Here is a 23,134-nt window from a genome sequence, read left to right on the forward strand (position 1 = left end):
CCTGCGTTGGCAGGTGGGTTCTTAACTGCTGAGTCACCAGGGGAACCCCCCCAAAATAACAATGATCGCAAGAACAACAACGGCCATGGTTTGTTAGGTGCCAAACACCGAAACAAGCACTATCAGTGCCTCATTGTCCATAATCCTCAAAGTATGCACGAACACTAGTATTATTTCTGTTTACACAAGAGGAGACCAAGGCTGGGAATATCGAGTAAGCCGTCAAGCTGACACAAAACTGGTGAGAACCAGGCAATCAAACGCCAGAACCCACCCTTCTAGACCCTACGATCTACGGCTCTCTTCTCTGCCGTCGCATGAGGACACTCTTAAGAAAGACTTTTCCATGAATGAATGAATGAAGTGACAATGCGAGAAGGACCTCACGTGGCTGCTGATGCTGTGTCCATCAACAGGAAATCCTCCCGCCTCCCCGCTCCCCGCTCCACCAGCTGAGGATGGAGGAAGCATTTAAGGGCTTGCTGTCCAACACTGGAACTCAATCCAGTGCTCTGCATATTTTAAAATGTTGTGCTGTAAAAACAGGAGAGGAACAAGGCTCTGTGAATAATTCACCACCTCGCCTTGGAGAAATTAAAAATATATTTCACTGCAAAAGAAAAGTCGTTATTTGGGACTTTCGGGGACTTGGACAAAACACAGTTTCTAATGGAAGAGCGGCATTGATCTCAGTAACTGTTTTTCTTTTTTTTTTCAAGTGAAATGGGAGGTGGGGGAAGTCTAAGGAAAAGAGTACATGTTAATGCCACACTCAATGTAGAAGTGATTTCATTTTCATTTTATGATAGAGCAGAATTTATATGACATGACTTAACATTCATCAGTTAACCCATACGTGCTGGCTGATTGATTGTTGGATTGGATGGGTTGGCAGGTCAGTGAACTGGTTAGAGATGACAGATGTTGGGTCAAAAAATAATGCAAGCTTTGTGGACAGAAAGCCCTAAGTTAAAATTTTAATTTTGTCACCAATCTTAGCTATACCTCTTGGAAGTCTCAGCTTCTTTATATACAAAATGGAGATAATATAATCTAACTTGTCATTTTTGCAGACTAAAGAGGGCATATAATGCCTACTATAAGCAAATATTCAAAAAGGTGTGGCAAATATGAGTAACTGGGGCTTTCCTGGTCTGCAATGCAGGAGATGCGAGTTTGATCCCCTGGGGAAAGAAATGGCAACCCACTCCAGTATTCTTGCCTGAAGAATCCCATGCCCAGAGAAGCCTGGCGGGATACAGTCCCATGGGGTCGCAAGAAATCAGACAGGACTGAAGCAACTAAGTAACAACAGCAACAAGGCAAATTCCTAAGGAGTGGATTCGAAAGAATGAATTGGCCCAACCAACCTCTCCACCCACATCTTCTACATCATCACATTTCTGAGCTAATCTGCCTTGAAATGCATATTGTGTGCTCAGCCTAGAAAGTTTCATCACTCTTCTTCTACACAGACAACTCCTACTGAGTTAAACTGTTACTTCCTGTAGGAAGTTTACAGGAACCACTCCAGCTTGTGCTCACCCTCCTCGGAAAAAGAAGATCAACTGTGATAACCATGACTTGGGCTACCCCCTTGCCTTTGCCAACACGCCAATCCTGATTGTTTCACTGCTGCTGCTACGTCACTTCAGTCGTGTCCGACTCTGTGCACCCCAGAGACGGCAGCCCACAAGGCTCCTCCATCCCTGGGATTCTCCAGGCAAGAACACTGGAGTGGGTTGCCATTTCTTTCTCCAGTGCATGAAAGTGAAAGGTGAAAGTGAAGTCTCTCAGTCGTGTCCGACTTTTAGCAACCCCATGGACTGCAGCCTACCAGGCTCCTCCGCCCATGGGATTTTCCAGGCAAGAGTACTGGAGTGGGGTGCCACTGCCTTCTTCTGATTGTTTCACTGACATGGGCCAGATCTAAACGCAACTTTGCAGCTCTCTAAGCAGGTGGCATGGTGCTCTACCACCTAAGGGGCTTTCCCAAAATTCACTGGACCCAGTCGTTGTGGCAGAAAACTGACATCCAAAGGATAGTAGCTCAAAATACAAGATGACGCATGTAGGCAAGACCCACAAGCGGCTAAGTGCAGCAGTCTCTACCATCTCCTGTGTCCTTTGCATTTCCTTTGTCTCATTTATCCTCCCCTCTTATCCTCACTCCCTTCAAGATGAACTGGACACAAAGGGGAGAAATGGGTAGAGCTGAGTAGGCAGGAGCAGTTGGTCTGCATTCCTACTGGTCTAGTCCAAACCCATAGAAGATGCAATGAGATCCCCTTTGTAAAATGATAACCTCAAGTTATCAGCCCCTAAAGCAGATTTCGATAAACAAAAGGACTTCTTGAAACAATATCTCAAGTTTAACTTTAATTTTTCCCTCAGATTAGACTGTCCTCCAAAGGAATCAATACAATAAGAAGATTAAACATTCCCAACAGATTGAGCTAATTCCAAGGTGATGCCATTATTCCCACCAAAAGTTAGAAAATGCTCAAGTTAGATTTTCCCAGAGAACAGAATCAGCCAAGGCAATCTGGCTTCTCTGACAACATAGCCTTCTGAGTGATGTACAATGGCAGAGATGTTAAGATGGCTTTGATCCCAGGCCACCCCATGGTCCCCTCCCTCCCAGACCCAAAGTCATGTCAAGGTTATATGGCCCAGGGACTGTCGACCTACCTCCCAAGGTGGCAGAGATGAGGAGGTGGGTGCCGTACTTTTTGATGATGGTATCAATGAACTGCTGAGTGGTGGGTCTCCTGCCGAGCAGGCGGATGCTCCTTTGAAACTCCGGCATGAGGGGCACTGGATGGCGGACCAGGTCTCTCCTCTCGATGGCTGTGTTCCTCACCTTCCAACGGGCAAACTCCCTGGGCAGAAGAGATGGGTGAGACTCTCAGCTTACTAGCTCTACCCCCAAGCCAAGTCCACCCAACCAGCCCATCCAGGCATGTATCCTTAGGTGAGAGAGTGCTTGCAACTATTTTCAGTATTTGTTAACTGATACTTAGCTCTGGAACCCTTGCTCTTCTCAGCACCATGGATATTTGCTGCTCGCTTTTCTCATCACTAGGGGCTTCCCTGGTAGTTCACACAGTAAAACAGTACGCTACAACTCAGGAGACCTGGGTTCAACTCCTCGAATGGAAAGATCCCCTGGAGGAGGGCACAACAACCCACTCCAGTATTCTTGCCTGGAGAATCCCACAGACAGAGGAGCGAGGCAGGCTACAGTCCACAGGGACACAAAGAGTCAGACACAACTGAGCCACTAACACATTTTCATCACTGGGATACCACAGTGAACCAGAGAGATGCCGTCATGCTTTCATGATGCTTACGGAGCATCAGAAACAAAAATTACCATCATCTAGTTGCTTATTCATCTCCATCACTAGAGAGTGAGTGAAACCGTAGAGATGGGATCTTCTCAGGTACTTGGTACATGTCACATGGTGGAGTCAAAAGCATGCAGGCTGGATGAATAAATAAGCAAAAGAATAAAGGAAGGAAGGAAGGCTCGGTACTGATGGACAAGGCATAAGGCTCAATGCAACTTGAAAGTTGTTTAAAGACAATTCCATGATCCGATAATGAGCCCAGGACTCAGCTTCAATTGAAAATTTCCCATGCATTCATTGAACTACTGTTTGAAAGAAGCTAAGCTATGTTCTGAACACCAGGTCACTAGTGATGGAGAAAGTCAAGATGGAGAGACACTGGACCTGGGAGTCTACATTCAGGGTCTCACTGTGCCTCCTGTAAATTATGGGGTGTGATCTTGGCCAGGGGACGTCACTTCTCTGGATCTACATTACCTTATGTGTAAAATCCAATCAATATTATCTATTTCCTATTGCTGGTGGCCAGAGTACATGAAGCATAGGGTGTGAAAATACCATTGGGAAATACCAGGCACTAATCCAATGTGAAAGTTTTATAACTTTTATCTCCTCATACATTCACAGATATATAAATCATTAAAGGTTCACAGATGATGGATGAGGAGCACGCAAACCAAATACAAGTAGACACTTAAAGGGCCTTGGTTCAGGTTGTTTTTGCTTTAATAATGACCTCTGTTCCTAGCAAAGATGGAGCTCCCCCTGGAACAACCAGCTCTCTGACCTGTCTGAGTTATAAGCTCCAGGTCCCTTGAGCAAAACAGATTAGTCAAGAGGACAGTGAGGTCAGCCCAGACAGATGATGGGAGTGGGAGTCTAATGAAAAGGTCCCCTCTCCTGCCACAAGCTGGGAGAGATGAATAAAGGAAGGGGCACGGAGCAAGAAGATGCAGAACAGGGTGGGAAACAGGACGGAATAAGTCTTGGTAATTCAGCGGTGGAGTCTGACCCCTGATGCAGAGAAAGCTGTGTCTGAAGAAAAAGCTTCCACAATGGCATGCATTTCCAAGCCTCAGAGCTTATGGACTGTGTCTGTTTAAGAAACCTCTGTCCATAATTCATAACGCAGTTTGAATTCTAAATAAAGTCAGCTCAGTGCTCTGCATGAGGTAGGTGAGTATCAAATCTACCAACTGCACTCAGTGAACCTTGCAAGGCACCTACTCAGTGCCACATATCGTGTCCACAGGAGGGAGGGGACACGCCCCAGTCTCATGTCCTTAAGATGCTCATAGTCCGGCAGGACAGTCATGTCCCACTTACTGTAAACCAAAGCCTACAAGGTGCAAAAGAAGGAACACAGACTTCTGAGGTCGGTAGGGGAAGCTTCAGTGAGAAGATCACATCTTTAACTACAGTTTTGTGATTTAAACAAACAGAAATTTTTTTTTAAAAAAACCCACATACCCACGTAGATGAAAGGGCAGGACCAGAGTGAGCAGGACACAGAACACTTTATGGGAAGAGCTGCACAGGAGGTGAAGCATATGAAGGAGAGGGTGTGAAACGGGGCAAAGTGGAGCATGCGGGGTGACCAGGCATTAGAGGGTGGGGGATGTCAGGGCCAGCTGAGGGGGTCTCACAGGGGTGGTCGGCAGCTGGTGCATGAGTCCCTAAGATTACTGCCTCCTGCTCTGGGTAATCTCCTCCCCCAGAGTGCAGGCTGAATAGGACCCAGTGATTTGCTTCTCATGAATAGAATGTGAAGGAGACAGCACATGCATTTTGTGATCAGGTTACAAAATATGGCAACTTCTTAGCCGTAAGAAAGAGCGAAACGATGCCATTTGCAGCAACATGGAAGGACATAGATATTATCATACTAAGCAGAGTAAGTCAGACGGAGAAAGACAAACATCATGTGACCTGACTTATATGTAGAATCTAAAACATGACTCAAATGAAAATATCTATGAAGCAGAAACAGACCCACTGATGTGGAGAACAGACTGGTGGCTGCCAAGGTTGGTGGGAGGGGAGGAGCGGGAGCTTGGGCTTAGTGGATGCAAACTGGCATATATAGGGTGCATAATAGGATGCATAGACAAGGCCATACTGTATGGTGCAGGGAACTGTATTCAACATCCTGTGAGAAATCATAATGGAAAAGAATATGAAAATGAATATACATATATATTGCTTCCCAGGTGGCACAGAGGTAAAGAATCCGCCTGCCAATGCAGGAGACGCAAGAGACACGAGTTGGATCCCTGGATTGGGAAGATTCCCTGGAGGAGGAAATGACAGCCCACTCCAATAATTTTGCCTCGAAAATTCCACAGACTGAGGAGCCTGGCAGGTTACAGTCCATGGGACTGCAAAGAGTCGGACATATATATATGTATATATATGTGTGTATATATATGTGTGTGTATATATATATATATATCTGAATCACTTTGCTGTATAGCATGAATTAACTTATAATTTACAAGTATAGTTGTAAATCAACTATACTTTAATAAAATTATTAAAAAACCACCCAAAGCATGGCAACTTCCATTCCCCCTCCCCTCCATTTCTCTCACAGTCACCCTCTCTCTCTTTATCCTTGCCTCGCTCTCACGCTGCCTTGATGTAAGATGCTCTATCGAGAGAGCTGTATGGAGAGGAAGGGAAGTCTCCAGTCAACAGCTTCTGAGGAGCAGAGACCACACAGGGGCTGGGTGCCGACGGCAACCATGTGCATGAGCTGAGAGGCTGACCCTTCCCTGCAAAGCCTTGAAATGACAACAGTGTAGCAAGAGCAAGGGCACTTTGCTGGGCCACAGCCAGACCCCCACCCCCGGAACCTGTGAGATAGTACATACAGTGGTATTAAGCTACAACCTGCGTAATTTGTTACTCAGCATCAGGTGACCAAGAAAAGATGGTGAGAATCATCAGATATTTCTGAGGAAAGAGTGTTTCCTCATCAGCTTATCACTGACATGTATAAAACTATACATATATATATATATAATAATGGAATTAAATATATATGTATAGGCATAGAAACATATACTTCTTTCAGTATTATAGACAGATAATAGTTTTAAAATATTATGCTATATACAGGGATAATATATATGCATAACTTTTATTTATAACTTACAACCTTGGGTTACTATTTTTTTTCATGGGAATACGTCTACATTCCTCAAAATTAACATGAATTTACACACAGAGAGGTTAAGTAACATGTCAAAAGCCACACAGCTCATTAGTGGTAGAGCTGGGAGTAGAACACGTGTATCCTGATTCTTAAATCATTCTTTTAATGTAGATAATGAGAAGGAGAATATAAAATCCATGATAAAACCAATACTGACACAAAGGAATGATGCCACACCACCATCAAATTACTATCTCATGATTTAACTTCTTTTTCTTTCTTTCTTTTTTTTTCCACCAGCCTCCACATTCTTTCTGTTGTTCACCAGCTATACATCCAGGGTCTGCCATCTGTGTTGCTTCCCTGAAAAAACTAGGGAGGAAGACAATGCTGCGTTCCTGGTTCCTCCCTCACCACGTGGATGTTAGAGGATGCACTGTGATCTGCAGAGCACAGTGTGCACACTTGGGAAAAGTTCAGTAATTGGGGGATGTAATGAAGTTCTGACTGCTGGGCACTGCCTGTTCAGCACCACAGACAGCTCCAGATCATAAGGAACTGATAACATCTTACTGAAGAAGAGTGGATGTTTAAGAAAGTTATTAAACAATTATGTGCTATTTGCAACAGTCATTTTAGTCCTAGAGGGATCACAAAGAAGGATCTCTAACCCAGTCTGCAGGAGGGGCTGGGGTGGAAATGGGGATGTCAAAACATCCTGTAAAGCTGAATCTTGAAAGGAAAATTGCATGTGGCTAGATGAAGACAGGGGAAGGATATTTTGGGAAGAATGAGCTCCACATGCAAAAATGCCAGAAAATAAGAGAATAGGACAGTAGCTGGAGAGAAAGGGATACATATGTGTGCAGCACTCATGTGTATGCCTATGAAATGTAAGAGGTAAAAGGCTGGGGTGACCACGCAATGAAGGGTCTTCTGTGTTGAACTGTGATATTAGATTTTTGTCTATACACTATATACACAGAGTTTATAGATGTAAACTCTTTTCTTAATGGGCAATAATCAAGACTAAACATGCTCTAAGAACGAGTCTATATGACTCTGTGACAATTTAGGGAGTGCTGGACCTAAGCAGACTGTAGCGGTCTTAGGGTTCCGTGATTTTTCCTGTTTACCAACATGCACTCAAGCAAAAGGTCTTCATAGCACCTGGATCTATTCAGAAGCAGATGTAAGCAACCGAGACAGTTGGGTTTTGCTTTCAAACATTTAAACACTTGTTACTTTTCCAGATCTGAGTTTATAGCAGTAAACAAATTAGATAAAAGTCTTGCTATCGAGGAGCTTACATTCTCGTGAGAGTGGACAGCTAATAAAGAGACAAATGTGTACCATGTCAGCGGGAGAAAATGTATGAAGACAGATACAGAGCAAAGGAAGGAAGTAGGAACGTCCAGGGGAAGGGAAGATGTAGCTCCATATACGTGGTCAGAAAAGGCTTCCTAATTCGATGACATTTAAGGAGACGAAGGAAACAAGGAACAGTGGAACAGCAATCTAGGAAGAAGGAACAGCAGGTGCAAAGGTCCTGAGGTAGGAATAAGTTTACCAGGTTTGGAAACAAGGCAGCAAGCTGAGACGAGCAGATGAGGAGAAGAGATGTTATGACAGGAAGGGTAATAAATATATATACCATCAAAACACGGGATGGGGTCGGCACCAATCTCAAAAGGCAAGTCTATATTCAGAAAATATTTTTTATTTTTAAATTCTAAGTAATATGGAAAGCCAAAAGAAGATTTTGAGTAATGACACCATCTAATTTGTGTTCTAAAAGAGGAGTAGGTAATCTTTTTCTGTGAAGGGCCAGATAACGTTTTAGGCTTTGCAGTCATAAGGTACCTTATTGTTGCAGCCACTCAACTTTGTCCTGGTAGTGTAAGGAACCACAGACAATAGTGATTGAGCATGGCTGTGTTCCAATAAAACTTTATTTACAAAAGCAAGTTTCAGGCCTGATGTGGCCCACAGTGAGTATGACCCCTGTTCTAAAAGCACCACTGTGATTCCTTTCATAAAAGTCATCAGATCTAACCCACTCAGTTCATGGATGGCAAAATTGAATTTCTAAGACAATAACTTATTTGCCCAAGATCACACAGCAAATGATTGGCAGGGCTGAACTCAGGGCCTAGGACTCCTGATTTCAAATGCAGTGGCCTTTCCACTGGAACATGCCACCTTAAAAAAAAGTAAAAGAAAATAAGAGCGAGCAAACGTCTTGCTGGTCATGTTGTCTAACTGCTCTGCTGGCCCAGGAACAATTTCATAAGTTCTCAGCGAATTGAGCACAACATAAAATATATCTATCTTTCTGAGCCCACAGAGCAAGCAAATTCCCCCTGGAGGAGAAGGCAGAGCTCACAATGGCATAGGATACGCTTATGCCCAATTAAGCATCCCAGTAGGGCAGGTGAACCAATTAGACGGAGATTAAAAAAGGATCCTGGATGGAAGGCATGGGGTGGCTGCAGCAAGGCCCATCCCACCAGGGGAGCAGAAGGTGGAGGGTGGATGATGACAGAGGCCGAGATGGGTGGAGACTGGATCCAGGGTCGTAGGATTTAGGATGAGGGTAGAGAGCAAACTGCAAGCCCAAGACCCTCATTTAAGAGCACTGCTTTCATAGTAATCCTCCCTTGTCTTCTTTGTCAGCCCTCTGCTTTCATGCACACGTGCGCGCGCGCGCACACACACACACACACGCTGAGGATAAGTTGCACTCAAGGAGAAAGGACTGCGAGCAGGCAGAACTGGCTCTGTGCCCTTGGGGAGGTGTGTGTTTACTCTCCTGGGAAATAAGCTGATTGTATTAGATGCTCTTCAGTTCTGTAGCTCTCAGCCCGGGCCTGGGAGATGGCAATCTTGACTCTGCCATCAATTAGCTGTGAAATCACGACGAGTTTGCATACATACTGCAAAAAAAAATGCAGATGCCATCTAGGGAAAGCATATCTACCTTAAAGGGGTGGGTTTAGAATTATATTAAATCATGGAGCACAGCATCTGGAACATAATAACCCTCAACAAGAAGGCAGTGCTAAGGTTAGTATCAATATTTTCACTGCTGCCATGCCCTGGAAGGAGCACCGGTGGGAAGCTGGAGGACAGAACATGATGGACAACGGGTGGGAGATAAGGGGAAACAATCCTGTTCTTTTTAAAGCTCTCAGTAGGTAGAACTTTTGTGGTGGGATTTGATTCCTGTGAACTATGTTACAAGTAGTGAGTCTGTTTTCAAGTAAGGGACTGGTTGATAAACTTCCTCCCACTCTCATGTATGTGATGAAGACTAAAAAAAAAAAGAATGCATATTCCAAGTTGTTTGGAGAGATAAATGAAATAACAGTTAGAAAATTCTTTATAAACTGCAGCAAGGTATGGACAATTGTAAGCTGCTGTTGATATTATTATCATCACTTGCAAAGGCCCAGCAACAATGATGTGGCAGGTCTGTGTGCTAAGGTGCTTCAGTCGTGTCTGGCTCTTTGCGACCCCATGGATGGTAGCCCGCCAGGCTCCTCTGTCCATGGGGATTCTCCAGGCAAGAATGCTGGAGTGAGTTGCCATGCCCTCCTCCACAGACATTCCCAACCCAGGGATCGGACGCAGGTGTCCGCATTGCAGGTGGGTTCTGTACCGTCTGAGCCACGTCACTGTCCCTGAAAATGTCCTCTTTTGTTGCCTCGTGTGTAAAGTGGGGGAGAGCAATTTCTATTTCTCAGGGTTGTGAGGTGAGCATCTCCTGCAAAGCTGAGTCCTTAGTGAGCATGGGATGAATGTGAGTTTCCTCCACATTTTCTAGATAATCAAAGTTACTAATGACCTCTAACAAAGTGGAGGGTTGCTTTTACTCTTCTTTACTAAGCACGTTTTGCAGTTTGTTTGTTTTTTAATTGAACCTGATCCCATAGCAAAACCAGGTGAAGCGGTATTCAAAAACACACCTACTATTTAGACTTTAACATATAGGACACTGGGGGAAAAAGGAGGAGAATAAAATGAATCTTAGATTAAAATTGCCATGCAAAATTCATCATATTAAATCCTGAACACTTGATAGAAAGGGACAACAAATGTCTCTGAGTTTCCCTGCAGCCATGAGAAAAAGGGAATTCAGACCACAGAGCCACATAGTCAGGAAGAAAACAGATCAGTTGTTCACAGTTGCTGGAGATACATAGAATCTTGGATGCTGTGATAAGATATACAAATGTCTCCCATGATTTTTCATAAAGAGATGGATGTAGTTGAAGCTGGTCGGGTATATCCTCACTAATCCACCAATATTTGATTGGTTCAATGTAGCCTAATGCATATGAAACAGGCACTAACATTACTGTCTAAACAGGAAGTTATCCAGTGATCTGACTTAATCCAAGGATACATTTTAGAATATGTAATCAATGCAGATGGTGATTGCAGCCATGAAATTAAAAGACACGTACTCCTTGGAAGGAAAGTTATGAACAACCTAGAAAGCATATTAAAAAGCAGAGACATTACTTTGCCAACAAAGGTCCATCTAGTCAAGGCTATGGTCTTTCCAGTTGTCATACATGGATGTGAGAACAGGACTATAAAGAAAGCCGAGAGCTGAAGAATTGATGCTTTTGAACTGTGCTGTTGGAGAAGACTCTTGAAAGTCCCTTGAACTGCAAGGAGATCCAACCAGTCAATCCTAAAGGAAATCAGTCCTAAATATTCATTGGAAGGACTGATGTTGAAGCTGAAACTCCAATACTTTGGCCACCTGATGAGAAGAGCTGACTCATCTGAAAAAACCTTGATGCTGGGAAAGATTAAGGGCAGGAGGAAAAGGGGATAACAGACGATGAGATGGTTCGATGATATCACCAACTCAATGGACATGAGTTTGAGTAAACTCCAGGAGTTGGTGATGGACAGGGAGGCCTGGCATGCTACAGTCCATGGAGTCATAAAGAGTCAGACACGACTGAGGGACTGAACTGAACTGAATAAACATGGTAAATCCCAGTTCGATTCCTGGGTTGGGAAGATCCCCCGGAGGAGGACATGGCAACCCACTCCAGTATTCTTGCCTGGAGAATCCCCATGGACAGAGGAGCCTGGTGGGCTACAGTCCATGGGGTCGCAGAGAGTCGGACACGACTGAGTGACTAACCACAGCACACCAACGTAGACGGTAACTCCAATAGATGCTCGCTGTAAACATAACTGCTTAAGGTTACAGGATGTTTGCATTTGTTTATTCCTGGGCAGCTTATTCCACTGACTGCATTTATTTGGGAGTGAAATAAAAATAAGCCTCTGAGTGTCTGGGGCTGGGGGGAAGGGAATCTGGGACCACATCCATTACTATTAGCAGAAAATTAGCCCCAGAGATGAACAGGGGAATCATAGAGGAGGGGAGTGAGGAGATGAAATCATTGAGCTGAGAGACAGAGAGAATGTATTTCCCTTGCCTGCTGTTCCCAGCCTCTCCCCACATGTTCCCCAGTCAGCTCAGGGAAGGGTGAACCCAAGGGCACATGTGAAGTGGAAATTATCCATCTTAACATCATGGTGTCCTCGACAAATTCCCTGCCTGCCTCCATGCCCCAGAACATAAGCAAGAAGACAGCTGAGGAGTCCCAGCAGGCCAAGTGGGTCTCCAGGGTAACTTAGCTCTAGAAGGGTGAGGAGAGGAAACACAGAAAACAACCAACCATAAAGAGCTGTCCCTGCAAACGTGATTGTGAATACTGTATTTTAACTAGAAGTAAAGACACTGACTTAACTGTAGAGCAAATAATCCTTGCTCACAATTTGTAGGTCAGTCTTTCTATTTTCCAAAGTGTGTTCACTTAAGTACTGGCATTTTTATTCTTCTGCCAACCCTAGTAGGAGTTCTGAAGGCTCTTCTGGGAATAAAGTTCAGAGAAATGGGGGCAACTAGTCCAGGGGAAGCGTCCTGGAGTTGGGCTGCATGTTTCTTACTGAGCGGAAACTTGGAAGGGATAAAAAGAAACACACCAAGCACACTTGCAATGGCCCAGCTTTGAGAGAAATGGACCATCTCCAGAAGAGCAAGTGGGATTCTTCACGGAGCAGTGTTACTGAGGACAGGGACCACCATGCGGGGGTTATGGGAATTCATCATGGGGAAAGTGATTTAGAAGGTTTTTGCTTTATTTCACTCAGAGCTGACAGAGCTTCCTGAGACACCCTTAGTCACCTGAGCTACATTGCAGTCATACAGAATCCAAAATAACAGAATGAGGATGAAAAGGGTTTTGGAATAAGCATCCAAGGACTTTGCTGCCGTTTCACCAATGAGGAAACTGAGACTCGGAAGGAGAAATGGACTTGCCCAAGGCCTCAGCACCTTTGATGGCAAGAGGAACCAAACTCTGGGTTCAGGGTCTACCCTGACCCGCCATCCCATTCCATCATGTCGGTTTTGTGGGGTCTGTAGTGCACTTGGTCCTTTACAAAGCTCCGTTGTCTATACGTTTTCCTACTGATAACCTAGAAGGGGGGACATTTCCATCCATCACAAGTGGGGACCCTGAGGTTAAGGGCCGTGAAGGCCACCTGGCAAACCCATGTGAGCAGCGGGACAGAAACTCAGATTCCAGGTGCTCCACTGGGGTTCTTCCCTGCTTCTTCCTGGCCCCTCCTCCTTGGGTTCCTCCCTGCTTCTTCTTGGCCCCTCCTCCTTGGGTTCCTCCCTGCTTCTTCCTGGCCCCTCCTCCTTGGGTTCCTCCCTGTTTCTTCCTGTCCTGTCCTCTTTGGCCCCCCTCTGGCATCACAAGCCCAGTGGAGGACAGGCATCAACCGTCCTAAACCGCCCTGTCAGGAGCACCTGTGATGCTCTGCAGAGGAACAAAATCCGGGATATCCAGAAAAACCCAATGATCATCCCCAGAGCACCTGAATGAAGGGCACAAAAAAGGTCCTTTCTTGACATGTGGGAGGAGCTCAGAGTTTACAGCCAAAAAGGCCCAGCCTTGAACCTTAGCATAAAGCCACTCATCAGCTGAGCGGTCTTTTGCAGATTGCTCACCCTCTTCAAGCTTCTTTATCAGTGCAATTCCAATCCTAGTACTCACCTCGCAGGGTTGCTGGAAGGATTAAGCATAATGAATGCAATTAATCTGGCAGTAGTAGCTACTCAATAAATGTGAGCTATTTATCCTTTGGCAAGGCTTTCTAAAAGGGGAGTTTGTCACATAACACATAACTTTTAATGGATATTTTAAATGATCTTAATATGCCCATGGGCTCCAGGGATTACACAAACTGCATATAAATAAAATATTTAAAATTCTGTTTACTCGATTTGTCTCTCTGCTTATTTCCAAAGCATCTATTGTGAAAGCATGACTCATAACTAAATATAGATTAATAAAAGTTTGGAGCAGCAATTATTTTCCAATTATCATAAATCCCATTAAACTTTGCAATTAGATGAATTTTCTTTTTCAGATCACAAAATTTGAGAGTTCCAAGGAACCACAGAGAACGTCTCAGTACTGCCTTCGATCTTTAGATAAAAACTTTGAGGGGGAAGATCATTTTCTCATGGACACACAAGTGGGAAAGTGTGAACTGTTCAGCCGTGTCTGCTTCTTTGTGACCCTATGGGCTGTAGCCTGCCAGGCTCCTCTGTCCGTAGGATTCTCCATGCAAGAATACTGGAGTGGGTTGCCATTTCCTTCTCCAGAGGGTCTTCCCCACCTAGGGACTGGACCTGGGTGTCCCGTACTGTAGGTAGATCCTCCACGGTCTGGGCCATCAGGGAAGTCCAGTAGCTGGTTTTAAAATCCAAATCTTGCACAACTAGGCGTCTGCTCATTTCCCTCAGCCACGGCACATTTTTCTAGGAGAAAATATGAGCAAGCTTTCCCCCAGCAAGTATTACTGCACTCAATTGCCAATCCTTTTCTAGTTAAAACATTTTAGGATTGTCAAGCATGCTGCCATCTGAGAGCCTCCTTCAAATCTGCTTCCCCAGTGAGGGCCTTCTTTTGTTTCCTTATATAGAAAGCTTCCCAGGCCCTGTTTTAAACTTATTAAGAAAGATCTTTTTCTTCAATCCAGTCAACACACATTTACTGAATTTCTGATCTTATACCAGGAATTGGCAATTTAAGGCTGTCCTTTACTTAACTCAAATGTTTCAAAGTTCTTAAGAATGACTGAACTCAGGGGTCAACAACCTATGGCCCACAGACCAAGTTTGTGCCTCTGACTGTTGTGCAAGTAAACTTTTATTGGAACACAGTCATACTCATGTGTTTCTGTATTATCTGTGGCTACTTGCGCACTATAATCTCAGAAGTTAATAGCTGCAACAGAGACCATAGGGTCCATGGAGTATAAAATACGTACGATCTGGCTCTATAGTGAAAATGTTGGCTGATGTTGGTTTAACTCATTGAGCTGGCCAGTCAAACGATGCATTTTAAGGAAATAATAAAAATGCTAGATTCAAGATTTATAGATTGAGCTACTCAAAGACATAGATCATTAAATTCTGTATTTTTCTTTTTTTTTAAAGATTCTTTTGCCCTAAAAATATTTTAGAAACAGTGGACCAAAGAAAATCAGAAAAGAAGGATGTTTCCCAGATAGCCTGCCTCAAGCTCCTTTAAGACTAAATAACAAAGTCATTACTTAAATACACATTAGAAGACATAGATTAAAAAAAAAAAAAAGCCCAGATCACACCTGAAACAAACATGTTTCAAGTGAAATTTGTGATTTGATGATTAAACAAGGTAATTGATTTCACACACACAATGATGATAGCATATTCAAAAGCAGAGACATTACTCTGCCAAAAAAGGTCCGTCTAGTCAAGGCTATGATTTTTCCTGTGGTCATGTATGGATGTGAGAGTTGGACTGTGAAGAAGGCTGAGCGCCGAAGAATTGATGCTTTTGAACTGTGGTGTTGGAGAAGACTCTTGAGAGTCCCTTGGACTGCAAGGAGATCCAACCAGTCCATTCTGAAGGAGATCAGCCCTGGGATTTCTTTGGAAGGAATAATGCTGAGGCTGAAACTCCAGTACTTTGGCCACCTCATGAGAAGAGTTGACTCATTGGAGAAGACTCTGATGCTGGGAGGGATTGGGGGCAGGAGGAGAAGGGGACGACCGAGGATGAGATGGCTGGATGGCATCACTGACTCAATGGACGCGACTCTGAGTGAACTCCGGGAGATGGTGATGGACAGGGAAGCCTGGCGTGCTGAGATTCACGGGGTCGCAAAGAGTCGGACACAACTGAGCAACTGAACTGAACTGAATGATGAAAAAAATACCATCCAGGGGTCCACGGCATGCTCAGAGGCATGTGATTGCCCAAGAGCTGCACGAAGAAGGATGGTACCACTGATTTTCCTTCTTGGAGGATGAGCTGTAGTGCCATGAAACCCTGGCTCCAATGGACGGAACTGTAATGACCATCAAGAACTGGCAGCAAGGCCAAGTGCCACTCAACAGAGCAAGCTTTTTCTGACTGTCAGAATGAATCAGAAGAGAACAGGCTGCCCTGGGAAGTAGGAAGCCCTTGTCTAAAGATACGGAAGCAGAGTTTGAGTCACTGATTGACAGAGATGCTTATGGAAGGGATTCAGAACCCACGCAATCACTGTAGAGTGTTGCTGTTGCTGTCTTTACTGACCGGGAGACCCTGTGTATCTCAGAAAAGAACACAAGGAGCTGTCTTCTGAGTGCTTAGGTGAACATAACCATTTGACAGCTCTCCTGGTCTCTCAGACACCAGGATTAACAATAGTTATGAGAGAGATGACCTATTTAGTCCTGAGCTAATTGAATGATACCCTGAAACACACTGAGAGATGCCAGCCACCTGCTCTATGCCGTGGTTGCCCCTGGACTCGGAATGTCAATTTTATTTTCTCTTCTAAAACACCTAAATACAGTTCTTCTCTGTCACAGGATCCTTCAGTCTCTCCCTCTCTCTCTTTTATGGCATCCTCGTAAAAGATGAGCAAGTGTTATTTTTCTTGGGCATAAAGCTATTTTAATGGCCACATCCATCCTACCAAAGTCACTGTCAATCAACCATTCTCCTACAAGTTCACTTGGTACTTTCCAGAAGAATCCAGCTCCCCCTCTCTCCTAAACAGATGCTTATCAACCTAAATTCATAGACTTAGCCGTAAGTAAAACTTCTTTCCCAACACTGGACATGGTTGACTCTTCAGATTGATATGCCTAAAGATAAATATGTAGTATTGGGCACCAAATATGGGCCAGGTGTTTTGCATTAAGCACAAGCACCCTGGGCAGTGGTTATAATCATCTCTATTTTATAGATGAGGAAACTCAGATTCAAAAACCCACCCAGGTTTTAACTCTATCACACTATGTGCACACTAGATGTGACTTATAATGACATGTAACCTAAGATTCTATTTAGCAAGGTAATTGCCGGTTATGAATTTATATGAACTATTCTTAAACTAGCTTGTATTTTTTGCATTTTCAGCAAGGAACTACCAATATTTTGGCCTCCTTAAGGGCTAACATTGGGTCTGAAAGAATGAGCACTGGCTTTGAGCAAAGGCATCATAAATCTACCATCTACTGTACCATAAAAAGCTGGGCTACCTTGGAAAAGCCATGATTCCTCTTTGGACTTCACTTTTCCTATCCGTAAAGTGGACTACTGGGTTGGATGACTGGGCATCCAACAAAAGCTGGATGACTTTTGTTTAGACATGAAACAAGCTGGATTTACAAAAGGCAGAGGAACCAGAGATCAAATTGCCAACATCCCCTGGATCATCGAAAAAGCAAGAGTTCCAGAAAAACATCTACTTCTGCTTTATTGACTACGCCAAAACCTTTGACAGTGTGGATCACAACAAACTGTGGAAAATTCTTCAAGAAATGGGAATACCAGACCACCTGACCTGCCTCCTGAGAAATCTGTATGCAGGTCAAGAAGCAACAGTTAAAACTGGACATAGAAAAACAGACTGGTTCCAAATTGGGAAAGGAGTACACAAAGACTGTATATTGTCACCCTGATTATTTAACTTACATGCAGAGTTTTATTTTGTTTTGTTTTGTTACAAAGTTGCTCAGTCGTGTCTTACTCCTTGCAACCCCATGGACTATACAGTCCAAGGAATTCTCCAGGCCAGAATACTGGAGTGGGTAGCCTTTCCCTTCTCCAGGGGATCATCCCAACCCAGGGATTGAACCTAGGTCTCCCGCATTGCAGGTGGATTCTTTCCCAGCTGAGCCACAAGGGAATACCAAGAATACTGGAGTGGGTAGCTGATCCCTTCTCCAGGGGATCTTCCTGACCCAGGGATCGAACTGGGGTCTCCTGCATTGCAGGTGGATTCTTTACCAACTGAGCTTGCAGTTGGTATATCATGTGAAATGTCGGACTAGATGAAGCACAAGCTGGAATCAAGATTGCTGGGAGAAATATCAATAACCTCAGATATGCAGATGAAACCACACTTATGGCATAAAGTGAAGAAGATCTAAAGAGCCTCTTGATGAAAGTGAAAGAGGAGAGTGGAAAAATCTGGCTTAAAAGTCAACATTCAAAAAACTAAGATCATGGCATCCGGTCCCATCACTTCATGGCAAATAGGGAAACAATGGAAACAGTGAGAGACTTTATTTTCTTGGGCTCCAAAATTACTGCAGATGGTGACTGCAGCCATGAAATTAAAAGATGCTTGCTCCTTGGAAAAAAAGCTATGACCAACCTACAGAGCATATTAAAAAGCAGAAACATCACTTTGCCAGCAAAGGTCCGTCTAGACAAAACCATGGTTTTTCTAGTAGTCGTGTATAGGTGTGAGAGTTGGACTATAAAGAAAGCTGAGCACCGAAAAATTGATGCTTTTGAACTGTGGTGTTGGAGAAGACTCTTGAGAGTCCTTTGGACTGCAAGGAGATCCAACCAGCCAATCCTAAAGGAAATCAGTCCTGAATATTCTTTGGAAGGACTGATGCTGAAGCTGAAACGCCAGTATATTGGCCACCTGATGTGAAGAACGGACTCATTAGAAAAGATCCTGATGCTGGGAAAGATTAAAGGTGGGAAGAGAAGGGGACGACAGAGGATGAGATGGTTGGATGGCATCACCGTCTCCATGGACATGAGTTTGAGCAGGCTCTGGGAGTTGGTGTCGGACAGTGAAGCCTGGCGTGCTGCAGTCCATGGGTCGCAAAGAGTGGGACACGACTGAGCGACTGAACTGAATTGAAACATTTGATTCATTAAGTCATTATGTCAAGTAAGGTTTTGTTTGTTTTAGAGCATCTACCATGATTCTGTCTCTACTTTAGTTGCTGGGGCTCCAGAACGAACAATACAGAACTTGAATTTTTACGGGGAAAATACACAGGATCATTTTCGAATAAATATTCTGTAAAATCAGTAAGTTTGATATAAAGAGCTTCTCTGGGAATGGGGATGGTCACAGGATCCTGTCTCTTCCTTCGCCACCATACCCCTTTGGGCTAAGGAGCCCAATTTGAAAAGTCAGTCCCAGGCTCCATCTGTGCTTTGTTAAATGGGATCCATAAGCCACCTGCACCAGAATTGGCTGGGAATCCATGTTAAAATACAGAAACGAGAACTCACTCAAACTTAGCAAAGAGTCTCAGCTTCTGCCTTTCTACCAAGCTCCCAGGGGCCCCCTCTACAGAGCAACACTGAGAACCTGAGGATTGAAGGGCTCTGGCATTTCTCCTCCTTTGGACACTCTTCCCATCATCCCTCCTAGTAAAGCCTTTCCCGACCTCCTGGATCTCAGCTGAACATCACTTCTCCAGGAAACTCCACCATCTTCTCCAGCCAGCTCTGGCCCCCCAGATCGCCAAACACGAGTGGCAATCATGGACACGTGTAACAGTTTATTGTCATCCTCTCCATTAGTATCCTCCACGGGGCTGAGACTATATTTGTTTTATTACAATCCTGGAACTCAAAAGTGCCCAATAAATAATCCTTAAATAAATCAAGGCAGTACAAGTCTATGAATATTTTTTTCTCTACTTTCCAGCATTAAGAAACTCATTTTTTAGGCACCTCTGCAATCAGATTATTTCACTTCCAATGCTTAGCCCCTGGAGTCTGGCAAGTTACCTCAGGACTCGGTTTCCAAATTGCCCAAGTCTTCTGTGACTTCCTGTTTCTATTTATTACCACACCCCTGTGCCAGGCGTAGGTGGAGGTGGCAATTTAAACCTCAGAAGTGAGGAATTTTGGAATTAATCCTCAACACCTTAGCACTTTCATTTTTTCCCTTTTCCAATCAGTAGCACATCTAATAAGTCCAGAGAACGGCAGGAAAGGATTCTTATGGGATTAAAGAAAATGAGGTTGTTAGCCAAGACACATGGAGGTGCAAACGTCACCCACCTGACTCCCCTGCTTCAACCTTGACGAGTCTACAGTTCCTGCTCAATATTGCAGCCAGAGTTATCTTCTCAAAGTGTGGGCTGGCTGTTGCTGCCGCCTCCACATTGTTGGGAAGTCAACAGTAAGCCCTCACTGTCTACAAAACAAATAGGAAACTATCTGGATTCTGAGACTTCTCATGAGCAGAGTTAACCCTGAAATTCTTAGCTCCTTCCTCTATTACCCTATCCGTACTCCAGTCAAATTGAACTGCTCTGTGGATCCATTCATAACTCATATCAATTTACTTACATGTTTCTTTTCTTTTAAATTTTTTTTTACTGGAGTACAGTTGATTTGCAATGATTCAGGTGCACAGCCAGGAGATTCAATTATACATATACATACATATATACATACACACACACACACTCTTTTTCAGATTCTCTTCCATTATAAGTTATTAACAAATATTGAGTACAATTCTCTGTGCTATCTAGTAGATCCTTATTTATTTTATATACAGTAGCATATATCTGTTAATCCCACATTCCTAATTTATCCCTCCCTCTTCACTGCAATTTTATGAAAATTCCAGAGGTCAGCCACCACCTAAAACACACTCCAGGTCGCCTAACTCTTGAGGGGAACGCCTTCTATGTGACGACTTACTTCACCTCCTTCTTCTTGATCTCTAATCTGCCCTAGCCCTGGCTGGTATGCAGCTTAATTTTGTATTAATATCCCTCAAGCGTGCAAGCCCAGGGGCTTCTGGTGGTCCAGTAGTTAAGAACCCGCTTTCCAAAGCAGAGTGTGTGGATTGGATCCCTGGTTGGGAAACTGAGATCCCACATGCTCCGGGCAGCTGAGCCTGCACCACAGCTAGGGAAAAGTGCAACACGCCGCAGTGAAGACCCTGCGTGCCACAACTAAGGCCCGACACAGCCCAAAACGGGGAAATACATTTTTTAAAAGTGTACAAACTCGCTCTTACCTCCAGGCTTCCCTACCTTCATGTACTATTTCCTGCTGGGAAAAAAAAAAAAAAAAGAGATTCTTCTACTTTACTTGCTTCTTCTTACTCAACAAGAGAGAGCATTTGGCACTTCTCCAAGTGTTAATATGTATTACCCTGTACTAGAGTGCCTTTCTGTCACGCAGTAGTCAAGATAACAGTAATACCAGAAATGTATTTTGCAAGTAAAATCTATAGGATTTGCTGATATGGGGGTATGAAAAGAAGAGAAGAACCATGGATGCTTTGGGTTTGGAGTAGAAGCAACTGGGTCGATAGCAATGTCATTGGACAAAAATGGAAACATTGGTTGAGGAGTACAGTTGAAAAGAGAAACCAAGAATTCCGACTTTGACGTGACACATTTAAGGAGGCTACTAAATGGTTGGGTATATGAGTCTGAGTTCAGGGAGAGGTCTCGGCTGGGAACATACACGTGTATCATCAGGATAGATTCTGTGACGCCAGAGAATAGGTAAGAACAGAGGAGATCATCAAAACATGGGCATCAGAAAAGAGGCCCAAGGACTGAGATGCGAGTGTTCCAATATCTGGAGACTGGAAAGAGGATCCAGGAAAGACGCTGAGAAGGTGATCGAAGTGAGAAAGGAGGATCAACAGGAGAGAAGGTGAGCAAACACAGTCATTTAATTAACACACAGGTGAAGTTCTTTACCGTCGTTCTTAGGAACTGGCCTCTGCTCACCCCTCCAACTTCATCTTCTCCCATTCTCCTCCCATTAACTGCATCGCCGACCTCGGTGGCCTTTCTCTGTCCTCAGATGGGCCTGGATGCTTTCACTCCCAGTGCCTTTGCAGCTGGAAAGGGCCACACTCCCCTCACATCTGAAGGGTGATGCCCTGGCCACCAGCTCGGAGAGGCAATCTCTGACAACCAAAGCCAAACTAGCCCCCACCTCGTTACCCGATTTCCATTTACTTAGGACAGTTGCGTCACTGTCTGCAGTCATTTCATCCATTTGTTTATACTTTATTATCTTCCTCCATATACTCTTCAGGCCCTGGCCCTTCCCCCACTACAACCTCAATTCCAGGAGGAAAAGGATATTGTCTTATCCATTGGATGGTTCACCGCATGAGCCTACTGACCGTGCCCAGAACTTATTAGGTGCTCAATAAATATGTGTTAAACACAAAGAATTCACCTGTCCAAATCCCAGCCATCAAAACCAAAATGAAATCTTCCCTCATTTCTGGAAACTTCCTTAACACCTCTGCTTCAAAGCAAATGTGAGACAGAGTAACATGTTGTAGAGAGAGGGCAGGTCTGCACATCAGGTCAGAACCGGGCTCAAGTCCCACATCTGCTTCTCAACAGCTGGGTGGCCTTGCACTCCTCATGTGAACTCTCTGGGCTTGTCTTCTGCACAATGGAGATGATAGAGGCCCTTCTTGCCCAAGTTTCTTGTTAGACATAATGGACGTAAAGGGCTGGCCACATAGAGTTCCTAAGCGGTGAGGAGTATCTCATAACTGCCATCCTGTCCTCCCCTGCATTACCTGAAACTCTCACGACCCTGGACCACGATTCTTTTGCATGTAGGGTTTGTTAACATCAAACACTGTGACTCTCAATGCCAGCCCCTCTCTGTCTGGGTGCAGGGACTTGCCATTTTCTGGATTCCTTGTCAATGCTTGTGGAGTGATGCACTCCTCCCCTTCCTCAGGGGGATGCAGGATGTTTAGCCTGAGTTTCTTCCACTTCATATTTACCAGTGTCTTATCCTGTCCAGTACTTGCATTGGGATTGTGGGAGTTTGCCCATATAATCCCCTGCTGGACACTCTTACTTCATGGCTCCCTTCCATTTTTTATTCTCCCTCCCCCGGCCCTCCCTTTAAGCTAACATTTATACAGTGCCTTCCAGTTTACAGAGCACCTTTCAAATATCTGAGTTTAATCCTCAAGGTCGTCCTATGTGTTGAGATTTTTATCTGCTCTGTTTTTTAAATGCTGAACCTCTGGCTCCAAAGGTATGTGATTTTGAAGACTCGGCTCTCTCCAATTGGCCTCACTATCCACTCATCCATTCCATTTTTCACTCATTCATGCGTGCAATACACTCACTCAGCAAATATCAAGCCCCAGACACTGTTCTAAGCATTTGAGATCCGTCAAAGGACAAAACACTCACAGATCTCTCCTTTCTAGATTTCTTTCCTAGTAGGAGGAGGATGACAAGAATATTTTTTTAATG

At 44.2% G+C, this 23,134-nt stretch overlaps 1 protein-coding gene across 1 annotated transcript in view; it reads right to left on the bottom strand.

Moving 5' to 3' along the window:
- BRINP1 (BMP/retinoic acid inducible neural specific 1) overlaps window positions 1-23,134 on the bottom strand; it is a 147,071-nt gene that overhangs the window by 71,012 nt on the left and 52,925 nt on the right. The window contains exon 2 of the mRNA XM_052645262.1: window positions 2,692-2,882. Coding sequence (XP_052501222.1) covers window positions 2,692-2,882 — 191 coding nt within the window. The remainder of the gene's footprint in view (window positions 1-2,691; window positions 2,883-23,134) is intronic.

The sequence above is a fragment of the Budorcas taxicolor genome, chromosome 8, assembly GCF_023091745.1.
Source record: "Budorcas taxicolor isolate Tak-1 chromosome 8, Takin1.1, whole genome shotgun sequence".
Taxonomy (NCBI): domain Eukaryota; kingdom Metazoa; phylum Chordata; class Mammalia; order Artiodactyla; family Bovidae; genus Budorcas; species Budorcas taxicolor.